The sequence below is a fragment of the Caenorhabditis remanei genome, chromosome V (genome assembly GCF_010183535.1).
Source record: "Caenorhabditis remanei strain PX506 chromosome V, whole genome shotgun sequence".
Lineage (NCBI taxonomy): Eukaryota > Metazoa > Nematoda > Chromadorea > Rhabditida > Rhabditidae > Caenorhabditis > Caenorhabditis remanei.
Window position 1 is genome coordinate 21,249,382 of NC_071332.1, and position 25,296 is coordinate 21,274,677.

Below are 25,296 nucleotides of genomic sequence, written 5' to 3' on the forward strand. Positions count from 1 at the left end.
AAGTCATAAAGAGAGACCAGACCGCCCATCTGTCTGCTTAACCCAAGGAGGAGGGAAGAAGAAAAAATATAAGATGGAGACGATTTGAGGCAATTAGTGATGCGTGGTGGTAAAATGGGTGTAAGAGACTCTTCACTCTTCAAACGGGCGGGAGAAAAAAGGGGGCGGAGTCGTTAGCTCCGCCCTTTTGCAGTTTTGACGCAGATTCTTAGCTTAAAAAATAACGACTTTAATAGTAAAGCTACAAACGAGAACTCCTGGTTTTGGTTATCTGTTACAATAAACTCCGAAAAAAACTTTTCGAAAATTAGAGAAAATCGGCCAACTTTGACTAAGTGGTCTGAAGTTGCTTGCGGTTCGATTCTTGAAAATTTGGGTTTTTTGAATAGAACAAGACTAGAACTATATTTTTGTAGTTTACAACTTTTTTATAAGAGCCGAACCTAAAAAGTTATGGGATGGCAAAAACAAGGTGTATCTACAAGTAGTAGTTAAGGTGCCCGATCAAATGGTTGGTGTGAAGTCAAATATGGTTCAACTTTTACAAAGCTTGTACCATTAAATAGACAAAAAGCAGGGTTACATTTTTGCAGTTGACAACTTTTTTCTACAACCCCATCCTGGAGAGCTATAGCCTTAACAAGAACGGATACCTATTCTGAATCACCTATCCTCTTCTCCCGTTATTTTTGACCAAAGTTATCAAAAATGTATTCTTCCAGTCTGAAATGACCTATAAACTTTTCAAATTCTATAAAACGGATCTAAAGATCGAAGGTCTGTTCTTTTTGAATAAACACGTCCTCCAAAAAGGGTGCAAGAAGGCAGCTTGAGGGAGCAAGAAGAAAGGGGGGGGGGAATATGCAAATTATGTGTGACAAATACTTCTGTCACATCACCCTTTATGTTTGTGCAAAACGGCAAAAACGCCCCAAGGGACCCTCCGGAGCGGTCAAATTAATTCCCTCCGCTGCGAAAAGAGAAGCAAAAAAAGTTTCACTCCCGGGTGGGCTCGAACCACCAACCTTTCGGTTAACAGCCGAACGCGCTGCCTATTGCGCCACGGAAGCCGGCGAGCGATAAGGGTACGAAGGGCGTATAGGAATGTGCGGGGAATTTGGGGAGAGAGGAGGAGGGAAAGTTCTCACGGAGTATAAGGTGGGGGGGGGGGGGTAACTTGATAGCCCACTATTTAGTACTTCAAGGGAAAATGACGGAATAAAAATTGTATACTTATACATACTAAAATATAGAGAATTTGAAAATGTCTAATAAATCATAAATCCAGGAAGGGAAAATTTTAAGAAATTTGATATACGGGGACCTCCTGGAAAGTGGCTTCTAACTTCCCCCTGAAAATTTAAAAATAATAATAAAAGAGGGGGAAACCGAATATATATTCGATACACACTAAGAATTGAAATTGAGGGTTCCGGAGGGGGAGAAGTGGGTGAGAGTAGTAGGAATCACTTTACACACTCGGATCTAGTGTGAAGAGTTGGGGTGGATCCACACATATACTCAATTCTTATATTGCTACACACCACTGGGTACTTACTTTTAGTGCTTTTAGTATCGGGTAGCCAAAAGAACGGAAAAAATCCAAAAAAATCGGCTGGGATCCGGTCTAGCTAGGCTTATCAAGATTAGTTCTAAAATTTGCTGCTGGAAATGTCTGAAAATGTCTGAAACTTGGCTGAAATACTAAAGAAGATATGGTGAACAAGAATATCACAAATTTAGTCTAGGTTAATAGTGATGCTTTTGAGATATGGCAGTTTGAAGTGGGCACTATGGTTAGAAGAGACCAGGCGCATCGTTAAAATCGAAGTTTCTTTGGAATTTAGAAGTGGAAACGTCTGAAAATTAGCTGAAATACTAAAGAAGACATGGTAAACAAGAATATCACAAAATTAGTCCAGGTTGGTATTACTGGTTTTGAGTTCCTGCGAAAAATTTCAAAATTTCACAAAAATCATGATTTTCGCTATTACCGTTTTTCTCTCAGAATCTCAAAAACTGGTAACACATTTTAAAAAATTGTGTGTTATTCTTGTTTGAAATGCCTCATTAAATTAATTTTCAGATAATTCGACGGAAAAGTTTGGAGAAAATACGTTTACAACCGGGTGCACGCTGTTCTAACATCACAGAGTAGGTCCTCCACGGTTAACCACCATGTTAACCACCATATCTCCTGAGTCAGAATTGCAAATCTATTATAATTTTGTGATATTCTTGTTCAGCATATCTTGTTTGGTATTTCAGCCAATTTTCGGACGATTTGACAAAGAAATGTTTAAGAAAATTGAATAAATGTAAATTTCTAATTTCTGCTGGCTTAGTGCAAAGTAGCATCGCGTAGTTAACCTTGATGAGGGATATAAGCTAAAATAGTTGCGGATAGTTGATAAAATACTGTAATATTTGAATATAAAATGCCTTGTTTGGTATTACAGCCGATTTTCAGAGATTTTTAGCGGTGGAGAAATCAAGAAATCACAACTTAAGCCATAGCGACCACCCACTGCTTCCTTTAAGTTTACACCTACTTCGAACCCCTATATCTCCAAAGCAGCACTATCAACTTAGATTAATTTTGTGATATTCTTGTTCAGCATGTCTTCTTTAGTATTTCAGCAAATTTTCAGACATTTTCATTTACAAAATTTAGAGAAATCGCGGTTTGAATGAGACGAAAAAAATTCGATTCCCAAAAACAATTCTTGGGAAAAAAAGGAATTTTTCACCCAAGTCGACTAATAACTGCACCTCTCACACAAATTCTAATAAGACACCCTGGGGTGTCCCCCTGGGGTGTCCTGGTCCAGTGTCTAATTAGAAAAACACTTCCGGTGGTGTGCACAAAAACAATGGGGGGGGGGGGGGACGTTTCGCAACCATATCCAATCTGGGTAAAACAAAATACATAAAAAGTCAAAGGGGCTGTCAAAACACATAGCAATTTGCTCAATTGAAATAGAAAAAGGGGGTGCAGAGCAGGAAATTCGAGACACCATTTATTTCTTTTTTTGGTTCTTTCTCGTCGAGAAGGCAATATTCTAAAATAAAACAAAAACCAAACATCTTTTGAGACACATAGGGGCGTTGGATTTCATCTTGTACATAAAATAAAATATAAAAAATAGTATTTGGGTCAACAACGGAACGGAGGGGGAGGTGTCAGTTGTATATGTAATTAGTTATGGAGGAGAGATGGTGGGAAGGCGATAAGAATGAAGAAGAAAAGAGGAAAATAAGAAAATAAGCAATCTGTCAAGAACAGACCGAGGGGGACCGAGCGGCAACTGTCAATTTATAAAAGGGGACCGATTTTCATTAGAAACTGTACTTGAGATCCCGTCACAGTTTCAGGTACAACGCTACTACCCTGATTTTTGGTATGAATATTATACAAGACAAGGGCTACATTTTTGTAGTTGACAACTTTTTGATATCTCCGCCCACTTTTGAGATATACACGGTCAAAGTTGGGCGGGCATTCCGATGATGAGGCAAAAGAGAGAGGAGACGCAGAAAAGCTAGAGTGTCTGAATGTCTGCGTCTCCCTTCTTTTAAAGTCTTACAATGTGCAATGCTTACAAAAAGTTCTTTTATTACGGTTCAAAACAAGAAAAAACTCGTTGGGTGTGATGACTTCAAACAGTTATAACTCAAAATCTGAAAAAGCTACTGAAATTTTGTCAACTACCAAAATAATCTACATAAAATTTCCTATATTTTTGAAATTGCCCACTTTTTGATAGCTCCGCCCATTCTTGAGATACAACGTTTCAAAATCAGAGTCGCGAGAAAGGAGACGCAGAGAAGGCAGCTGCTCTCGCTTCTCTGCGTCTCGTCTCACCCTTCGGCGACTTTAAAGACGCATATCTCAAAAGTGGGCGGAGCTATCAAAAAATGGCAAACTATGAAAATATAACTATAAACCTGTTCTGTACACCTATATAAAAATTTTACATAAAAAATTAAAATTAACATCACGACAATGTTTTAAAAATGCTTTAATTTTTCCACATTTTTATTCAATCATTTTTCACATTTTTAAACACTTTATTTAACTTTTCTCAATTTTAAAATTCAATTTCTTCTTATCCCGTTGTCGAACTCGACGTCGTTGTCTTACTTCCACTGGAGACCCCTGCCGTCAACGGTGACACTTCTGAATTTGATCTACTCGCTCCGTTTATCGATTTCTTATTCTTCTTTTTCTGTTTCTCCTCATCCATCTTAATCTCCTTATCCGCTCTCCACAAATAGCACAATCCCAGTATGAAGACGATAATGAACATCGCCACACCTACTCCAATAAGGCTGAACATGACAGTGCTGAAAAAATATATTTTGGTAACCGGAAAATAAGAAAACTGTATATGGATGTATATAAAAAGTCTCGGGCTACATTTTTGTAGTTGACCGTTTTTTGATAGCTCCGCCCACTTTTGAGATATGCGCCTTTAAAGATGAGCGGTTCATTCCGTAAGGGGGAGTCGAGACGCAGTGAAGCTAGAGTGTCTGACTTTGAAACGCTAAATCTCAAAAATGGGCGGAGCCAGCAAAAGGTTTAAAACTACGAAAAAGTAGGAAATTTCATGTAGATTATTTTAGTAGTTGACAAAATTTTAGTAGCTTTTGTAGATTTTGAATTATAACTGTTTAAAGACAGGTACCTACTTTTCAGTGTGTTTCCTTCGGTTTTGTCTCATCTTTAAAGGTGCATATCTCAAAAGTGGGCGGAGCTATCGAAAAAAGGTCAACTACAAAAATGTAGCGCATCCCCTTCTCTATCCATCCATACATTCAAAAACTCACTAATCACTATTCCTGCTTGCCAAAATCGGTTCGTACACTTTGCTCTCATAACTCTCAAAGAACAGATTCAGTGCTTGCATCGTTTCATTTGTCTCCTCGAAATTTTTCGAGTATTTCGAAAAGTTCAATCCAATTGTGTTCATTTCATTGACAACTGCTTCCAGATCTTCCAGCTGTTCTCTAGTAGTCTCATTTGAAGTCTCCTGGATAAGCTGATCAAGGGAATCGGAGATTTCAGTGAAGTTCAGCGGGATCCCAGTGACATTTTTGGCATTTTCGAATAGTGTGGTGTAGTTGTTGAGGGTAGATGAGTTGGAATCAGTTAAGCTATCCCTCCAAGTCTCCAGTGACTGATACATAGCTTCCAGAGAGGTCTGAAGCGCTGCCAGAGCCTTCAGGTTGCTAAGATCCTTCTGGGACAAAGAGCTATTCCGAATTTTCTCTTTGACGACTTCCAAATAAGGGATGACCTCTTGAAATCTGGATTTTTTATCGAGTACTTGCTTCATTGACACAACACCTTGAGTAGCTAGACCTAGTACCTCTGAATGACGGAATGGGTCCAGTAAGTGAGTTAAAGCATCTGATTCTAGACTTCTCGAGTGTTTCATAGAGAATAAAATGTTGCGGAGAGCTCTAAGAGCATTTTGAGCCTCTTGGAAGTTCGAGGTGATCTGGAGACCAGTAACGACCAGTTTACTAAGCGGCGCTTTGAATTCCGGAGGGTTCTTCACCAGCGCACTCAACATCTCCCTCTCCTCCTTTGTCACTTCCAACATCCAACTAATATTCTTCAACGCAATCCCCAATTTCTCTAGCTTTGCCATGGAATACGATAGGGATCTGGTGCGCACGACCTCCAGAATCCATGGATCCTTGAAATCCTCCTGGAGAGTCAACAGGTCTCGGTAGCCATTGGGGAACCCTAAGGAGTGTTTGATGGCAAGGGGTACTGTAGGTGTTTGGGTTAGCAGGGTGATCATGAGATGAAGATCTTTGAGAGAGGTGTCATTGGTGCTGTTCAACCTTTCAAACACCCTAATAACCTTCCTGGTGTCCACTTTCAACATTTGATCTACCGACTGAATACCCAATAGCTCCGCTATGAGCTCATCTACAGGAATAGTGCCATCTATCAATCCTCTCTGAAGGTATATCCCATTGGTGATCCTAGCTATCATACGCATTCGATCCACGGAGATGGACCAGGTGTCTGGAAATTTTTTTGGATGAACTGGTACCAATAGAGCACGGTTGCTTACCATTAACATCCCGGGCACCTGATGATGTGATGGTGCTGATGATTGTTACGAAGATTGCAGTGATTATATCTGGAAAATTGAAGCATTTTGGCCCAAAGAATGATAAAAACTTACACATTGTGCGGAATTATTTGGAATTTCCAAATTGGAACTGAAACTGAAAAACAGCTAAAATTTGTTTTTAGAAAATTCTCAAAAATAGATATAGGGCACGGTTTTATATTGACGTGACTCAATCAAAAAATTAATTTTTGAAAAAATAAAGATGATATTTTAAGTTTGAGAGTCTGTCACTAAGTCAGTTTTAGTTATAGCTAAAATATTTGTATATATTTGTGTAGACCAATTGCAGGGCTACATTTTCATAGTTAATCATTTTTTGATAGCTCCGCCCACTTTTGAGATATGCGCCTTTAAAGATTGGGGGAGACGAGACGCAGAGAAGCTAGAGTGTTTGTCTTCTGACTTTAAAGCGTTATATCTCAAGAATGGGCGGAGCTATCAAAAAGTTTCAAACTACAAAAATGTAGGAAATTTTATGTAGATTATTTTGGTAGTTGACGAAATTTTAGTGGCTTTTTCAGATTTCGAGTTATAACTGTTTGAAGACACCCAATGTATTTTTTCTTGTTTCGAACCTATTTTTCTCCGTTTTTCCACTTTTCACAGTAATAAAAGGGTGTAAGTGTGCACGGCCCGTTCTCCCCAACAATTGTACATATATTGTACAAACAATTCAAAACATTTTCAATTGTTCCCAAAATTTTTTCTCCACCGAGAAAAAATAAATATAAATAAAAATGGCATTCTCCTACATTCGTCTACCGAGAATGTCATCGTCTTCTTCTTCATTTTCCCAGCTATCGATTTCTCCCGATTCTAATCCAGAAGAAGACGTCATCTATGAGTATGAGAAGAAGAAGAAAAAACGAAAAGTTTCGAAATTCGTATTCGGTCACAAAACTCGCTTGTATATTATGGTGTTACTGTAAGTTCCTGGTTACTGAGAATGACAGATCACATAAAAATAAAAATTCCAGGTTATTATGTCTAACTCTACCACAAATGAACTCGATCACATTTAATTTCACTGTGATTTGTATGGGCGACTTGGTGGAGAGACATCAGGCGCTGAATCGGAGTGGTGAGTCCAGACTGCCTAGAAACCCAAATATTCAAAATCAGCTCGTCAAGACGCGTCGAATGAGTATAATCATGGCATGGTTTGAAGCAAGTTGGGTCTCACCACGAAAATTACAGTAGTCACTTTTAAAGGTGCATACCGTAGTTTCGTGGTGGGACCCAACTTGCATCAAACCATTTCATAATTATACTCATTCAAAGCGTCTTGACGAGCTGATCACGCCCAACAAACTTAAATTTAAAAAATCTAAGCAGCAATTAGAGAAACGTGACACTTTATAATTCAGAAATTCAAAAAATTAAAATTATCGTGTTTTTTCTAATTTCTGCTTGGATTGAAATTTAAGTTTGTTAGACGTGATCAGCTCGTCAAGACGCTTTAAATGAGTATAATCATGCCATGGGTTGAAGCAAGTTGGGTCTCACCACGAAAACTACAGTAATCACTTTTAAAGGCGCACACCGTAGTTTCGTGGTGGGACCCAACCATGCCATGATTATACTCATTCGAACCGTCTTGACGAGCTGATCACGATTAACATACTTAAATTTCAATATAATCGTTCCAGACTCCCACTGGATGTCATCTCCCACTCACAAATCCTTCATCTTCTCCTCCACAGCCATCGGCGCAGTCATAGGCCTCATCCCCTCGGTCCCCCTTATCGATGCCCTCGGTATCCGCGTGGTTCTCACAGTCTCCGGTGTCATTTCAGCCGTCGGCTCCATATTTTTCCCGCTAGCCGCCGATTTCAACTACTACGCCGTAATATTGTGTCGGGTACTTCAAGGATTAGGGATCTCCATCTTGTTCACCGTGGTCGGTGTGATCCCAGGAGTCTGGGCGCCCCGCAACGAGACCGGCACATTTCTAGCCATCCTGTCGTGCGCCTTCCAGTTAAGCATGATAATTTGTATGCCCATCTCTGGAATTCTTTGTGAGACTCCATATCTCGGATGGCGATCCATTTACTACATATTCGGCGCGGCCACTCTTTTGATCTACACAATTTTCTTCACTTTCTACACAGATTCTCCTAGGATTCATCGAAATGTGTCGGAGAAGGAATTGAAACGAATCGAAAGTGGCAAATTGGAGACGCCCGTCCAAGAGGGTGTCCCCTATTGGGCAATATGTAGTGACGTCACTGTTCTTGCCGCGTGGCTTTCGGTTTTCGGTGGCAATTTTGGGTTTACTATACTCACTTTGTATGGACCCACTTATTTGAAAGATGTACTCCATTTTGATGTGAAGGAGACGGGCTTCGCGACAGCGTTGCCGTTTATATTGAGTGCTGTTGTGAAGTTTGCGGCGGGACGGATTTCGGATAAGATGGATCATTTGTCGGAGAAGGTGAGCTGGAAAAAACGGAGAAAAACAGGTTCGAAACAAGAAAAAAAAAGTCTTCAAAGAATTATAACTCAAAATCTGAGGAACATACTAAAATTTTGTCAACTACAAAAATAATTTACATAAAATTTCCTATATTTTTGTAGTATAAGACTTTTTGATAGCTCCGCCCATTTTTGAGTTATACGCCTTTAAAGATAGGCGGCTCATTATAAAAAAAATAAAATTGGCCAACTTTGAAAACTTGTCACAAAGTCAGTTTTATTCACAACTAAAATATTTGTATATATTTGTGTAGACCAGTTTCAGGTCTAGATTTTCATAGTTCACCATTTTTTGATAGCTCCGCCCACTTTTAAGATATGCGCCTGTAAAGATAAACTGCTTCTTCTAGAGGGAGTCGAGACCCAGAGAAGCTAGAGTGTCTGCCTTCGCTGCGTCTCTCTTTTCGCTACCCTGACTTTAACGGCTCATATCTAAAGAATGAGCGGAGCTATCAAAAAGTTGAAAACTGCAAAAATATGCATAATTTCCTGCAGATTATTTTTGTAGTTGACAAAATTCTAGTAGCTTTTCCAGATTTTGAGTTATAACTGTTTGAACGTGTATTTTCATGCTTTGAACATAATTTTTCTCGTTCACTTTTCTCAGACTTTGAAACGTTGTATCTCAAAAGTAAGTGAAGCTATCAAAAAGTTGTCAACTACAAAAATGTGCAGAATTTTCTGTAAATTATTTTGTAGTTGACAACTTTTTGATAGCTCCCCCCATTTTCAAGATGTATCCCTTTTTCAGACGCGCTTCACTTTCTGCGCCGTGGTCTCCCAGGCTAGTGTCGTCCTCGGGCTAGTCCTCATGGCAATGACATCAAATCGACGAGTTGCTCAATTTGCGTACACCTTTGCTATCACCTCGTCCGGATTGAATATCGTGGGAAATGTCAAGTGTATTCAGTTGGTAGGGATATCGTAAATGCGCTCTGTTGTACACAAAAATCTGATTTTAGCGTTGCCGTCAACACGTCCACTTCGCCATCACCGTCATCTCCTTCTGCGCCTACTTGATCCATTTCGGAGCACCGATTGTAGTGGGGTGGCTGACATCTAGTGAAGGGGATACTGTTGGATGGTCCCGGCTCTTTATTATCGTGAGCGTTATCACAGTGCTCACAAATCTGCCATTCCCGTTTTTGACATCGGAGGAGCCGGCGCCGTTTGTGAGGGTGGTGAAGGTGGAGGAGTAAAGATCATTCTTATTGTTATATTCAAACATTTTCAAAAGAAATTTTTTTTTTGAAAATTGAAGAATAAAAATTTCCATATCAATACCGCGCCTATTGTTATGAGATTCCCCTCTTATACCCCCTTCCAGCTCTTACCTTTCCATAGGTCTCTAAAACATGAACCGCTGCCTCAAAACCATCTTCTTCCTATTCCTTATCGGAAATGCGTCCGGATTTTATGACAACTACACCTGTAACTACTGCGGGCAATTGGTGTATGGAGTCGTGTTGCCGAATGATGTGGAGACGTTGATCTCGGTGACCGAGATGTATTTTCAGGTAGGAGAGGGTCTAGTGGGGATTAAAAAATGTTTTAAAAGTTCCTTAACCTTCAAAATTGGCTAACTTTGAAAGCCCGTCACGAAGTCAGTTTTAGTCACTGCTTAAACATTTGTACATATTTGTGTAGACCAATTTCAGGGCTACGTTATCATAGTTAACCATTTTTTGATAGCTCCACCCGCTTTTGAGATACGCGCCTTTAAAGATGGTGGCCTGCAGGAGGGGAGAGAGAGCAACGGGAATAGACGCAGAGAGTTTTCGCTACCCTGAATTTAATGCCTCATATCTGAAGAATGGGGCGAAGCTATCGAAAAGTTAAAAACTACGAAAATGTTGGAAATTTTATGTAAATCATTTTTGTAGCTGACAAATATTCTGTATTAAAAATCCTGAAAACGTCAGCTTTTCAGTGATATGAAATTCGCTAGAAAATATTGTCAGCAGAGCGCATTTTCATAGAGCTTGTGCTAGAATACCGTATAAGCCAAAAATAACGCGTACATTTACAATTCTTAGGCAATTCTGAAGGCAATTCTGAATAAGTTTTCAGATTTTTTTGCTTTTTTTTGTAAGTCAACTTTGTGCCGAGTTATGAAAGTTTCAAGCTGTCGGACACTGATCCCCAAGACTTTGTCTTAAATTACCCTCAGAAATCAAAAAATTCACCAACACATTTTCATATTACTAGGAAGCTCAGGAAATGAGGATTTTGAATCAGGTTTCAATTTTCTGATCGCTCAAAATCGGACTGAGTTACAGTGTGCTATGTAACTCCTTCCATTTTCGACATTTGCAGAATTTTAGCTTTCTAGACATATAAATTAATCTGTTATTTTTGCTTCTGCGCCTGTCAAAATTCACACATCAGACACTACTAGTAATGAAAATGCCCTCTGTTAACAATATTTTAGAACATTTTCAAAAAAATCTTATATCACTAAAAAGCTGACGTTTTAAGGATTTTTAATCATTAAAAACATTTCTAATATGTCAAAACTAAACCGAGATACAGGATTTGTAATCCTAAAAATTTTTGGTCAGTGTAAACCATACTTGCAAACTGGGCCGACGGGTAACTCGCTTCAATCTCAATATTATGAGCTGAAAAATATGCCAAAATGTAGGTCTCAGCGAGTTCAATGTCCGTGACCCACTACGGGCCGGATGGCTATTTGCTATGATGCCACGGGGCTGGGAAAAATGCCAAAAAACGCGAAAATGGCCAAAAAAGTCTTTTTCCAGCCCGGCCCGCGGCACATTAACGAATAGCCATCCGGCCTGTAGTAGGTCACGGACATTGAACTCGCTGAGACCTACATTTTGGCATATTTTTCAGCTCATAATATTGGGATTGAAGCGAGTTACCCGTCGGCCCGGTTTGCAAGTATGGTGTAAAGTTACACTGACCAACTCTATCCCTTCAACATCCCAATATTTCAGTACAACTACTGCCCCGCCTACTTCTCCTTCCTGCCACTCGCCCAATGTGTCACCGGCTTCACGACCGCTATGAGCTGGGTCTACCGTCCTCTCTACGCCGCTCTCTACCCGGTCAGAGACTCCATATGCCCAGGTGTCTGTGGTGGCGAGACCGGCGAGAATTATGAAATCGTTTTTAAGAAGAAGAAGTGATTTTTACTTGGATCACTGAATAAAGTTATAATGAGCATTATATTGAAAAATCCCTTAAAGAAAAAAGACCAGAGATCGCCGGAAACATGTCCACTCCAGAAAAATTGTTACATATAAAATAATTTCACTTTTTTCAACATGTCCTTCCTCAAGTACATCGATTGCACAACTCATCCGGACGGCGACTAATTACATGGCCACTTGTAGAAATCCTAGCGGGAAACTAAGAGGAAACTAAGCCTGCCGTCCTAATTAGTGAAATCGTGTGTTAATTGCCCTCCAATCCGCCTAGTTTCACGTCATCATTCATTTCATTTGCCATCATTAGCAGCATCTTCGTTTCCTTTCATTTATTCGTTTTCTATGCGTATCATTTTCCGACTATCCGTTCGTTTCGTGTCGTCTTCTTGGCTAGCTGGTTCCCATGTTTCCTGTTTTTTTGGTGGTAGTGATGGGCATGCCGCCTTTTCATTTCTTATCTTTTGTTACTTTTCGTTTTTGACCTTGTAGTAGTTATGAGGGGGCTTATAATCTTTGAGATATGGCCTAGGAATTCGTATTCCTAGAATTTTGAATTGTGGCCTAGAATCCCTGATAGATGATCTAAGAATACAAACTCCCGGTAGTTTGGATAGTGACCTAGAAGCCTTGAAACCCGAATACCCGGAATTTTAAAAAATTGAGGTATAATCTATGAGACCTGGCCTAGAAACCCTCAGCCCTGTAATTTTGAATTGTGTCCTAGAATCCCTAGGAGATGGCCTAGGATCCCAAACATCCTTAATTTTGCCTGGTGACCTAGAATTCCTAAGAGATGGCCTAAGAATACAAATTTCCGGAGTTTCGAATCGTATCCTAGAACCCCCTCTAAGATGGTCAAGGAAACCATAGCTCTGTAATTTTCTAATTGTGGCCTAAAATCCCAAAAATATTGCCTAGGAACCAAAACTCCCGGAGTTTTAGATAGTGGTTTGGAATCTCTGAATCCAAATGCGCAAGGATTTCGGATTGTGACCTAGAATTCATAGAAAAATGGCCTAGAAAACCAAACAGTCAGAATTTTGGATGATGACAAAAAATCCCTCCTCTGAGATGACCTAGAAATCCAAATACCCCAAATTTTGAGTAGTGGCCTAGAATCCTTGATAGATGGCGTAGGAAACCAAATACTCAAAACTCTTAGGCTGCGACCGAGGCAGCCAAAACTTGCATTTCTAGGCCATTCGAGAAATTTTCGGGGTTCCTAGGCCACCTCTCCGGAATTCTAGGCCACAAAAAAATTCTGGGAATTTCTTCATTTTCTAGGCCATTTTTTTCCCAATTTTCGAGTCACTAGACCACCAAACTATGCCACCATTTTTTTCTGTCCCAGATATTCCAAAAGTACAAAGCCATCCCCCCTTTTCTCCGAACTAATCCAAATCCGATGACCATAAAAAAGTTTCGTTCCTCTGCTGCCTGCCGACGGATGTCTATTTGACACTTTTCTTCTAATCCTACCAGTTGGCCTTTTTCTTCATTTTTTTGTATTTTTGGTCTAAAATTACCCTTAGAAATTTAAAATTCAAAAAAATCGACTATGACTAGAAAGCTAAGGAAATGAGGATTCTGAATCAGGTTTCAAATTTCCGATCGCTCAAAATTTGACTGAGTTACAGTATGCTATGTAACTCCTTCCATTTTCGACATTACCAGAATCTGAAAACTGATTCAGAATCCTTGTTTCCTCAGCTTTCCAAATATATAAACTTCTTTTCCAATTTTTCCTGTCGAGACCCTCAAAACTAGCCACTACCGTCCCCCACCTAAAGGGGGGGGACGGTAGTGATGAATAAATCATCCGCCAGCCTTAATTAGCACCCAAGTCGTCTCGAAGGTCGTTACGGAATAGAACGAGTATCCGGTCAGTTAGCCATAGTAGTAGGTGGTAATATAGCTAATTGGCATGAAGTTTTGGGGGTAGAGTGTTTGGAATTGAAAAGATTTGGCGAGAAATTTCTGGCATTGGTATAATATTTTTGGTGATCGGTGGCTTTACTTGACGGTGACCAGCAATTTACTAATTTTGTTAGAAAATTGATTGAAAAATGCAATTTTGTTAAATTTTATTTCGTAGAGACACTGTTTTATATGTTCTAAAAATGGGAAAAAAAACCAAAAAAATCGATCAGTTTTTCAATTTTTCATGAAAAATGCCAAGTAGTGCCATAGCCTTCCCTATTCCCCCAACTTATTTATTTTTGCTATGCATACTAAACGAAACATGGGCTACATTTTTGTAATTAACAACTTTTTTCTGAGACGTTTCCCTGAGGAGTTATGACATAGTGAAATAAGGGAGCCTGAGAGGTAGTCTAACCAGGAGAGCCTTCAGGAGGAAGGGGGTGTCAAGTGTCACACCGCCCATTTTTGTCCTATTACTACAGTTTTTAATATGTATATTAAACAAAGCTAGGGCTACATTTTTGTAGTTTACAACTTTTTTGTAGGATTACTGTCTAGACAGTTATGAAGGGTGGAAGTTGGTCAATGTATAGTGCTACACTGACCGAAGTTGGGCAGTGCAATATTACACTGACCAAATTCAACCTTTCATAACTTATCAGGGAGGGCTCCTGCAAAAAAGTTGTCGACTACAATTATGTAGCACTTGTCTTGTTTAGTCTATCCTGAAAATTTTGGCGCGATTGGATTTTCCTGGAAGCCGTGACGGGATATTAAAAAAAAACTCTTTGTTGGTACACAATGTCCCGATTTTCTCCGTCCCCTTTCTATTGACCGTGATAACTGACCGTCATTCCGCTACATTAAACTTCATGCCTCATTCTTTAGCTTTTTTTCAGAATGCTACCCTTTCTTCTTATATTTTCTGTTATTCTATGCAACCACTTCACGGATTCCGCTCAAGTCCCACGGATACAAAATGGGATTGTTGGTAAGTCCATAACTCCCTTCTCTCATGAAACCTATTACGTGTTCCAGGAGAACCCGAAGTGATCTGCGACATCCGTCACATTCGTATCACCATGAAAACCCTGCAGCCATTCCTAGGGAACCTCTACGCCAAGGGATTCTTCCACAAGTCGGAATGCAGAATCCGTGGGAATTCCACGGCAAATTCAGTTGAGATAGTGATCCCGGTGGATTCCGATTGTGGGATCCGCCGGAAGCGAATGATGAATCCAAGAGGGATTTTACTGGATACAATTGTCATATTGATGTTCCACCCTGTCTTCCTAACCCAGACGGATCGGAGTTATCACGTACAGTGCCAGTACACCGAGTCGGAAAGGACAGTGACAAACGCATTGGATGTGAGTATGCAGCCAGCATCCGAGCTCCCTCAAAGCATCCAACAACAAGACGAAGCCTCGGCGCCCGTGTGCAAGTACGAGGTCCTCATGGAGAGCTCCACAGGCGCCCCGCTATCTCACGCTACAGTAGGCGACCAGGTCTACCATAAATGGTTTTGCGACGGTAGCAACAAGGAGATGTACTGTATGACCGTCCACTCGTGTGTCGTCGATGACGGCCAAGGGTTTGGACAAAAGTTGGTCGATGAACAGGGGTGCTCCTTGGACCCGTTTATACTGAAAGAGTTGGAGTATAAGGAGAATGAACTGGAGGCTGGACAGATGTCGAGTGTGTTCAAGTTTGCGGATAAACCGACGGTATTCTTCAGTTGTATGATAAGAGTGGAGATGAAGGAGTCGGCGGAGACACCGTGTGTGACTCCAACTTGCAAGGCCTCTTCCTCTGGAAAACCCGAATCTCTCGACGTCATGACCAGCCGAAAAGTGTCCGATGAAAACATACCCCCTGGATTCCCAAGACCTCCAAATGACACCAGACTTCAGAAGTCGGCAAAGTTCTCCTCAAGCGACTATACCAATAGCGACTTTTGGATGATGAGTTGGAGGAAGAAGTGGGAGAAGAAAAAGATAAAATGAGCAAGATTCCGGCGGCTACGTAAGTCTAATTGGTTTTCTAGGGGTTTTATTTCGTATGTTGGAAATTTCAGAATGAACCGACTGATACGGAGGGATGTCGCATCGAATAAGAACAAGTTGCTGGCAGATTTTGATGTAGCGGCGCCATCTGTCAACGTGCAAGACCTCCCAGAATCAGAACTCGGCGACAAAACATCTGACAAATCCAGAAAACTTCGAACGGTGACGTCATCAGAAGTGTGCTTCACTCGGACTAATATCATATTGAGCCTGCTGATCCTGGTGGCATTGGGCATTGTGACGGTGTCGCTGATGTATTTGGTGATAAGTAGAGTGGCGGAGAGAGGTGAGAACTTATGCATGCTAAACAAGACAAGGACTACATTTTTGTAGTTGACCACTTTTTTGTAGGGCACCTCCCTAATAAGTTATGGCGAAGTGAAAGACGGGAGCGTGTGAGGTAGGATGTCCAGGAGAGTTTTCAGGAGGAAAACTGTCACGCCGTCCATTTTTGTCCTATTACTACAATTTTTGAAATGTATACTAAACAAGACCAGGGCTACATTTTTGTATTTGACAACTTTTTGATTGGACATTTCCCTGATAAATTATGAAAGGTTGAAGTTGGTAGGTGTAAACCCAACTTTGGTCAGTGAAACACAATACACTAACCAAAGAGTTTGAGATCCCGTCACGCCTTCCGGAAAAATCCAACAGTCTTCATGTTTTCTGGCTATACTAATCAAGACTAAGGCTACATTTTTGTAGTTGACAACTTTTTAGTAGGGCACCTCCCTGGTAAGTTATGAAATGTTGAATTTTTTGGTCAGTGTAAAATTACACAGCCCAACTTTGTTTAGTGGTGTTAACGGCTAAAAAATGGTCCAAATCAGCTGGAAATAGTCTGAATCTAAAGAAAATGACCGAAATTTCACTGAAAATTGGCTAAAATGTTTATTTTCTTTAAAAACGCGAAATTTTTATAAAAACGGCTGAAAGTTGGCTGGAAACAGCCAGATTTTGAAATTAGCTAAAAATCCAATTGAAACGGTCAAAATATGACAAAAATCGGCTGAAATTCAGCAAAAACAGTGGTTTTGCTTCTTTTAAACGCGAAATTTTGTATTGAAACGGCTGAAACTATACACTGACCAACTTGGACCCTTCATAACTGTCTAGGAAGACGACATACAAAAAGTTGTCAACTACAAAATTGTAGCCCATGTTTTGTTTAGTATACATACCAAAAACTGGGGTGATGGGACAAAACCGGGCGATGTGACAGTCTTCCCCCTGGAGGCTCTCCTAGTCAACCTACCTCACACGCTTTCTTACTTCACTATGCTATAACTCATCAGGGAAGTGTATTACAAAAAAGTTGTCAACTACAAAAATGTAGTCCTAGTCTTGTTTGGTATGCGTACCAAATCTTAAAAAAATAGGCATATCCCAAAGATTACAAAATTTAACTTTAAAAATATTTCAGAATGTGCCAGCAGAAAGTCGAAAAAGCTACCCCTACCGGATTTCTCACGTTAATCAATCAAAAAGGAAATCATTAGTACTCAATTGTTTTTCCCGTTTTTAAAGATTTACCGGTAACTCGATCTATGTTGGATTTTCCAAGAACCTCTAATGGAGCGGCATTGAAATGGATTTCAAATCAACCATTTTGAAAATATTGGAGTTTTTTGAGAAAAGTTATAGCCTGCTGAAGTTGGTGCCGTTCTATTAGAGGATTTATGGTATTTCATACGTTTATTTATTTATTTCTAATACCACTATTCCCCAAATAAATTGTATCCTTGTCAAAACATTTCTGAACATGTTGTTTATCTCTGTGCCCCCGAGAACACCCCCCTCGTCAAACCTCATCCCCCTATCCCACTACTCAACAAAAATCAAATGGTCAAAGGATAAAAGAGTGATAAAATACCCACAAAATAGTATATCCAGAGTGAGAGACGCAGAGAAAGATAGATAGAGATAGAGGAGCAGTTGGTTCCCCTCGGAGAGTCTGGAGACATTTTTGTTTGATCCCCCGGACCTCTATTCGATTTTTGAAAATTTTCGATGGAAATTTCGCTGGAATAACCAAGCTGAAGATTTCTTAAGAAAGTGCGATAAGTGTGAGTTTTTTTGTTTTTTGAAAAATGATTTCGAGAAATAAGAAATGTGGTGAACACCTGGAGGTACGGGTGGGTGTGAATTGATGAGATGAAATGAAAAATATGATTTATTTTTCATTTTGAGTCTCAATCTTCAAATATGCCCAACTTTTTTGCCAAAGAGCGGTAAGTTTTTAGGCAAAAGTTTTCCAAAAAAAAAAAGAATTTTTGATTGTCTGGCGTGTTTTTGGCGCTTTCAAGCCTTCCCATGGAAAATAGAGAAACATGGTAGGCTGGGGTGCCTTGGGCGCTAACAAACTTCATATTCTGTTTTTGAAGTTCTACCTTTTGACTCTGGCGCGCCTTCGACGCCTCTTCCTGTTTGATAATTCTAGATTGAAAATAGGAGTTTTGGGACAAGTTTTGGCATATCTGGCGTACCTTTGACGCGTTCTTAATGTAAAATACGGGATTTTCAAAAATTTAGGGTTTCAACCATGCTTGTTTTCAATTTTTCATCGCAAATCTGAACATTTTGATGATTTTTCAGAATTTTTTAAAAGAATTCCTCTAATTCTGAATCATAGTCGAAAATTTGACTTTTTCGCGAAACAAATTCAAAAAATTACAGAAAATTCGAAAATTAGAAATCTAGATTGAAAATAAGAGTTTTGGGACAATTTTTGGCATATCTGGCGTACTTTCGACGCGCTTTTAATGTAAAATACGGGATTTTCAAAATTTAGGGTTTCAACTGGTCTGGGGCACCTAGGACGCAATATTTTTTGCTCTTGAGCGAAATAAGGAAAGCGGAAAGTTTTTAGAGAATGATTTTTGTCTAATTTTGTTGTAAAAAGGTCCTAGAAATAGTTGAATTTGTATGAAATTGCGTTGTTTTCTGGTAAAAACTGGTAGCTTTCCTCTAAAAACATTTTAAAAAAATTTCAAACTGATATACTCTAGGCGGATGGTTATGAAATCTAGACTGGATTAAAAATTGTGTTTCAAAATTTCAAAATGCTTATTTTGTAAGACTTCCGCCTTCTCACATAAGAACAAAAATTGAAACTAAGCAGAATTTTTGTGCTTCAATTCTTGCTCTCTCTCCCCTGAGATCAGAAATTCAGTCTCACAGAAAAAAAAGTGCAGTTCTGGCCCGACCCCCGACAGATATATCACCGATATCACATTTCATACATTCGGGTTCTCTTTTTCAACTTTACTGACTGTGCACATCATTTCGAGCAGTTTTTGTTTTCTTCACACACGACCCGACACCTATATTTATTGATTTTCACTTCTAGAAATATCTATTATTAGTCCCCTCTCCCAATTATCTGGATATTTGCTTTCTGGAAAATGTTGTAAGTCGTTTTTCCATGGCGTGACTTTGGCGCGTTTTCAGCCCCAAAAATAGTTTGAAAACTATTTTTTCTAGAAAAATAGCTCCACACGCAATATTTAGAGTGTCTGGCGTGCCGTTGCCGCGTTTTTCCCGAAAATTAGATTTTGAAATGTTCAAAAGGTTTGAAAAACGCTGAAAAAAACCGTTTCTTCTGTTGTATTTTGAGGTTATCTGGCGCGCCTTGGGCGCGTTTTTCCTGAAAATTAGAATTCGGGATGTTCAAAAGGTCTGAAAACGCTTAAATTTGCATTTTGAAGTTGTCTGGCGTGTCTTAGACGCTTTTTCAGAAATTTTCAGTTTTTAGGAGTTTTAGGTCTGAAAATGAAGATTTTTAGCGAAAATGTTCATTTTTGGAGTCTGGTGCGCCTTGGACGCGTTGTCAAAATCAAAACAATTAATTTTTTTAAAATGAAAAACATGGAATTTTCGATCAAAATTTTGGATAAAACTTCAGGAGTGTCTGGCGCGCCTTGGGCGCGTTTTCCTGAAAATTAGAGTTCGGGATGTTCAAAAGGTTCGAAAAACGCTTAAATTAGCATTTTGAGGTTGGCTGGCGTGTCTTTGGCGCTTTTTTAGAAAATCTGATTTTTATGAGTTTTAGCTCTGAAAATGAAGAATTTCATCCTGAGTCAGTCTTGGACGCGTTTTCCAAATAAAATTAAGTAGAAAAAATTGGAATTTTGAATCAAATTTCAATTTCAGGAGTGTCTGGCGCGCCTTGGACGCCTTTTTTAATAAAATAAGAATTCGTAATATTCAAAAGGTCTGAAAAACACTTTTTTGCATTTTGTGGCTGCCTGGGGTGTCGTTGGCGCTTTTTTCTATTATATTGAAACATATGTTCATTTCTTGAGACTGGCGCGCCTTGGACGCGTTTTCAGCGGGTTATGGTGGTTTGAGACAAAAAATGTTGATTAAAGACAGTATTTGATGAAAATTCTGGTTTTTTTGTTTTTTAGAACCGGAAAAACCAAAATTTTTGCTTAAAATTCATCAATTTTTTTTCCTATTTTTCAGCATGTTCTGGAACCTGGTGGCTGTCAACTATGAGCGATACCATCTTCACCATCTGGCAAAGATAGGTGTCCTCATCGTGTACAGTTTCCTGGGTGCCGGTCTATTCATGCTCTGCGAGGCGGAGCACGAGAAATCGACAAAAAACGAGGAGAACATGCGGGTACTCCGGACGAGTATCGCTGCAAAACAGGTCTTTGTGCACCGGTTGCAGGTTTGATCTACTTGAGAGAATCAATCGATAAATGGAATTAAGGATTTAGGTAATGTATCATAGTGCTGGTGGTGCCAACTCATCAGAATTCTCGGAGACAAAACTGAGAAGAGTGTTGTCGGAGTACGATGCGGCGATGGGGATTACGATAGATAGCAAAATGACGACGAGATGGGATATTTGGGGAGGCTTGTACTATGCGGGCACCATTTATACTACTATTGGTGAGTTTTTTTTAAACTGAAATTCTAAGGATTCTGAATCTGTTTTCAAATTTTTTGTAAGTTAAAAATGACGCGAGATACAGCGATTCTTGGCGAAGGACTGGTGGGGTGGCACAGTAAAATTACCGTATCTCAGTTATTTTTGGGCGTGTCTTAAATTTGAAAACATATTCAAAATCCTCATAAACTAAGCTTTCTAGTGATATATAGTTTATTATAAAATTTTGATTTTTACTCGTGTACTCCTCGTGGACATATGGTTTACTGCAATGGTTGTCCACGAGGAGTACACGGGGTATTATATGTATGATACAGGGCTTCAGAAATTTAAGAAAAAACAATATGGTATAAAAGCTAAGATTTTGAGGATTTTGAATTTGTTTTCAGATTTTATTTATTTATCTTTTCTACGGTCAAAATGAAGCCAGATACATTAGTTTTAGTTTTAAAAGAAATTTCAAATTTAAAAAAAAGTAGTTCAAATTCAAAGTCCTGTATCTCGACCAATTTTTTTTCTAGAAAAAATCTGGAAACAGATTCAGAATTCTCACGTCTTCAGCTTTCTATTCACATAAAATTCAATTTCAATAATATCATTACTTAGCTCATGTACTCCTCGTGGAGAAGTGGTTCACTGCAATGGTTGTCCACAAGGAGTAGACGGGGTATTATATAATATGGGGCTCCACAATTTCAAAAAAAACTATATGGTCAGAAAGCTGAGATTTTGAGGATTCTGAATCTGTTTTTACATTTAATCCACGGTCAAAATGAAGCCAGATACATAAGTTTTAGTTTGGTCAGTTAAAATTTTTTTTAAATTTAATTTTTTTTGGAATTTTTCAAAGTCTTGTATCTCGGCCAATTTTTTTCCTAGAAGAAACCTGAGAACAGATTCAAAATCCTCACGCCTTCAGCTTTCTATTCACATAAAATTCAATACCAATATGGCTCTTAGCTCGTGTACTCCACGTGGACAAGCCGGTTGCGTCCGTTGAAATTGTTGCCCCGATTGTCCACGGGGAGTACACGATGATGGTCTATAATAATTTTGAAGAAATTTTGAAAAATTTATTTATTCGAGTAGTTGAACCCAAGGGGATTCTGAAACTCTTTTTAAATAGTATCTAGGACCGAAATGAGCCGAGATACGTTAGTTTTCGTTTAAAAATTATTTTCTTGAAATTTTGTTTTATTCAATCTCCTGCATCTCGGTCAATTTTTGAACTAGAGAAAATCTGAAAACAGATTCAGAATCCTCACGTCTTCAGCTATCTAGCAATTAAAAAATATGTTTTCCAGGCTACGGAGACCTGGCCGCCGTCACTCTATGGGGTCGTGTATGTACCATGTTGTATGCAATGATTGGCATCCCCATAGTCATCAATATCTTGAATGATTGGGGTAATATGCTGTTCTATTTTGTGGATCGTGAGTTTTCTTTTTGAGTTTTTGAAAAATGTACCAAGAGTTTTATAGACTTTTGGCAAAACATCGGCCGCCCGTGGGTTCAAAAGCTGCGGACGAAATTGCGATGGCGGCGAAAAGTGCAGAGTTTGGAGGAGGTGAGAAATTTATTGACACCTTTTTCTTGATAACGGGCTCCGAGAGCTCCTGGAGCTCCCAGAGCTCCCAAAGCTCAAAGGACAACTGCCGCGGGCTCGGTGAGCCCGATGGATCAGCGAACGAATAATTAATGAGCCTAGCTCTCTGATTGTGACAATCAGTTTGACCTCACTTCCTCACTAGAGAATTCCAACCTTTCTAGTAGATCAAAAATCTCGGTTATTATGAAATCCACTAAAAGACACCTGTCTTCCCATCACAACCCATCATATTTAATATCCGAATGTTCAACATATTTATGTTTTCTGACAAATTGTTGTAGGTGTAAAATGACAAGCAACAGCTGACGGGAAATTTGACAAGGGGACTCATTTTAATTGCAGGCGCTGGCTGACAATTGGGATTTTTATTGGGGGTGATTGCAAGGGTCGTTGGAGAAATGTAAAACGGATTTTCAGGGATTATCGGTGGGGCGCGATTGGATTTCAGGGAAGGTGTACTGTAGGGATAGGAGTGATTACTGTAGTAACAGGAGAGGGGTACTGTAGTACTTTAGTAAACTAAGAAAGGATACTGTAGTCATAACAAGGACTGTTATTCTTATAGGGTACTGTAGATATTGTGAGTCTGAAAATCCTTGAGGTGTTCAAAATTGTTTTTTGAAAAACATTTTTCTGAAAATTTCCAAACTTTCAGTATCCCGTTACGGTATGTCCCAGCATTCCCAATACTTTGCACAAATACTAAACAAGACTAGAGCTACATTTTTGTAGTTGACTACTTTTTGATAGCTCCACCCACTTTTGAGATATGCGCCTTTAAAGATGTTAATCATAAGAGCGCACAGCTGCTAAATAGACAAGTTTAACCTGAAAATTTTTTAAATGGGTGAAAATTGCTGAATTTATTACTAAAATCACAAAAAAAACAACACAGACTAAAAAGTGAAAGACGCAGAGAAGACAGACACTCTAACTTCTCTGCAGCCTCTTCCCCCTCGCTCTCTCCCCCTGGCCGCCCAACTTTAAAGACGCGTATCTCAAAAGTGGGCGGAGCTATCAAGAAATGGTCAACTACAAAAATGTAGCTCTAGTCTTGTTTAGTATATATGACAAATCTTAAATGATTGGAGTTAAAAGGAAAGCCATAAAATCTTTAAAACAGATTTTTTTTGAAATTTTTTTTTGCCTTTTTAAAAAGCTTAAATTCCAGATTTTTTTGTTAAAACTATGTCAAATTTACTATCTTTAGAACCGTCTAGACTTTTTCTTTTCAAAAATCTAAGTTTCAAGTTTTTCATATCAGAGAGCGCAGAGAAATGAGAGCCTTTGTAAGCCCTCTTCATCTCGCTCCTCTTATACGCCCATCGTTAAAGGCGCATATCTCAAAAGTGGGCGGAGCTACAAAAAAGTTGTCAACTACAAAAATGTAGCCCGAGTCATGTTTAGTGTACATACCAAAGGCCGCTGTGACGCGTCATTAATTTCCAGGGCTCCATCGACAAAACGCCTCTAATGGAAACCTCGACTCCACCTCCCAACGCCGATGGCACCCGACCCATCCCCTTACTCCTCGTCATCATCGTTCTCTTTTTCTGGATGACTCAATGCGTCGCCTACTTTGCCTATTTTGAGAATTGGACCCTTTTCGAGTCCGTCTACTTCTTCTTCATCTCCATGACCACTATTGGCTTTGGGGATTTCACGCCGAACCATTCCGTGGCAGTGGGTGGGATTGTGTTTATCTTAGGAGGACTTTCAGTGGTGTCGATGTGTATTAACGTGATACAAATGCAGTTGGAATATCTTTTTAATCAAATCGTTCAAAGGATTGAGAACGACTTTAAGACAACACTATCGGTGGCAGCCGAGGAGAGCCGCAAAAAGTCCATCGGGGTGTCTGAACTCGGGTCCATCGACCCTTCCAAGAAGAAAACCATGCGCACCGAAGGAGATGTCGCTACAAAATACTCGGAGAACATGGAGATGGGCAATAAGTTGTTGATGCGGTTTATGAGTAATCATCAGTGAGTCTGGGGTCTTTTTGACTAAATTCGGAGAGAAATATCCCATTTTCTTGAAAATTGCACAGGAAATAAGTGCGATTTTCAAAATTTTGAAATCAGCGTGTTTGAAAATACCTATGCCCTAACTTTCAGAACTTTCAGATAAATCCAGAATATTTGCAGTGAGTTTTCCGTGTACATGTCAAAATGTTTTTGTCCACGAGGAGTACACGGCGAATTCTTCGGATTTTTATAAAAATCAGAGTCCAGACATTTTCAGACATGCTGATTCCAAAAATTGTACTTAATTCCTGTAAAAATGTCTAGAAATTGAGATATTTCACCATACTCGCAAACCAGGTCGAAACGGTCCGGCTCGTAACTCGCTTCAAACTCAATATTATTATCTGAAAAATATACCAAATTGTAGATCTCGACGAGTTCTATGTCCGTGACCTCCTACGGGTCGGACACTGGCCCCTGCGCACCTAAATGACCCAAGGGATTGCTGACGGTTTAGCAGTGCAAATTCTTACTGTAGCTTAAAGGCGAATAGCAAAAAAGTGTTCATACAGTATACAAAAATTACTAAATCAGCTGTTTTCTACCGAATTCAGCCAAGTTTTGGCATTTTATAGACTTCTGACGCTTTTCCCGTAGCACTGACGCATCTTAACAATTCCTCATCCGGCCTGTAGTAGGTCACGGGTATAGAACTCGCTGAGACCTACAATTTGTTATATTTTGGGCTCATAAAACTCAATTTGAAGGCTTGAAACCCCCTCCCCACCAAAAAAATTGTAAAAATTCCAGAAAAAAGATGCTAAACGAGAAATTCGATGAGCGCGCGAGAATGAGGAACAGCGCTACTCAGACGACGTCCCAGATCAAGGTGGCAAGTGTGCAGACCGCTGATCGCTATGAGCAGACTTGGGAGGAGGATCCAGAGGAGACGGCGCCAAAGTCACGGATAAATACAAGAAGATTGTATATTTATAATACAGGAGAATGAGAGATCATTTAATAAA

At 39.5% G+C, this 25,296-nt stretch overlaps 5 protein-coding genes across 5 annotated transcripts; 4 read left to right on the forward strand and 1 right to left on the reverse strand.

The window, feature by feature from the left end:
• Positions 1-4,109: 4,109 nt before the first annotated feature.
• GCK72_021780 (uncharacterized protein) lies at positions 4,110-6,210 on the reverse strand (the record flags this gene model as incomplete). Its single annotated transcript, XM_053734491.1, has 4 exons — positions 4,110-4,347; positions 4,831-6,043; positions 6,093-6,161; positions 6,207-6,210. The coding sequence occupies 4 exons, from the start codon at positions 6,208-6,210 to the stop codon at positions 4,110-4,112; spliced, it is 1,524 nt and encodes a 507-aa protein (XP_053583404.1).
• Positions 6,211-6,922: 712 nt separating this feature from the next.
• Positions 6,923-9,829, forward strand: GCK72_021781 (uncharacterized protein; the record flags this gene model as incomplete). Its single annotated transcript, XM_003095972.2, has 5 exons — positions 6,923-7,080; positions 7,133-7,236; positions 7,805-8,589; positions 9,382-9,543; positions 9,593-9,829. The coding sequence occupies 5 exons, from the start codon at positions 6,923-6,925 to the stop codon at positions 9,827-9,829; spliced, it is 1,446 nt and encodes a 481-aa protein (XP_003096020.2).
• A 156-nt stretch (positions 9,830-9,985) lies between these two features.
• GCK72_021782 (uncharacterized protein) lies at positions 9,986-11,782 on the forward strand (the record flags this gene model as incomplete). The annotated part of the gene is made up of 2 exons (XM_003095971.2): positions 9,986-10,147; positions 11,591-11,782. The coding sequence occupies 2 exons, from the start codon at positions 9,986-9,988 to the stop codon at positions 11,780-11,782; spliced, it is 354 nt and encodes a 117-aa protein (XP_003096019.2).
• Positions 11,783-14,626: 2,844 nt separating this feature from the next.
• On the forward strand, positions 14,627-16,064 carry GCK72_021783 (uncharacterized protein; the record flags this gene model as incomplete). The annotated part of the gene is made up of 4 exons (XM_053734492.1): positions 14,627-14,717; positions 14,765-15,707; positions 15,804-15,954; positions 16,002-16,064. The coding sequence occupies 4 exons, from the start codon at positions 14,627-14,629 to the stop codon at positions 16,062-16,064; spliced, it is 1,248 nt and encodes a 415-aa protein (XP_053583405.1).
• A 4,199-nt stretch (positions 16,065-20,263) lies between these two features.
• Positions 20,264-25,280, forward strand: GCK72_021784 (uncharacterized protein; the record flags this gene model as incomplete). The annotated part of the gene is made up of 6 exons (XM_003095932.2): positions 20,264-20,473; positions 20,523-20,697; positions 22,000-22,128; positions 22,177-22,262; positions 23,754-24,289; positions 25,082-25,280. 6 exons carry the CDS (start codon positions 20,264-20,266, stop codon positions 25,278-25,280), a joined length of 1,335 nt encoding a protein of 444 aa, XP_003095980.1.
• Between the last annotated feature and the right edge of the window lie 16 nt (positions 25,281-25,296).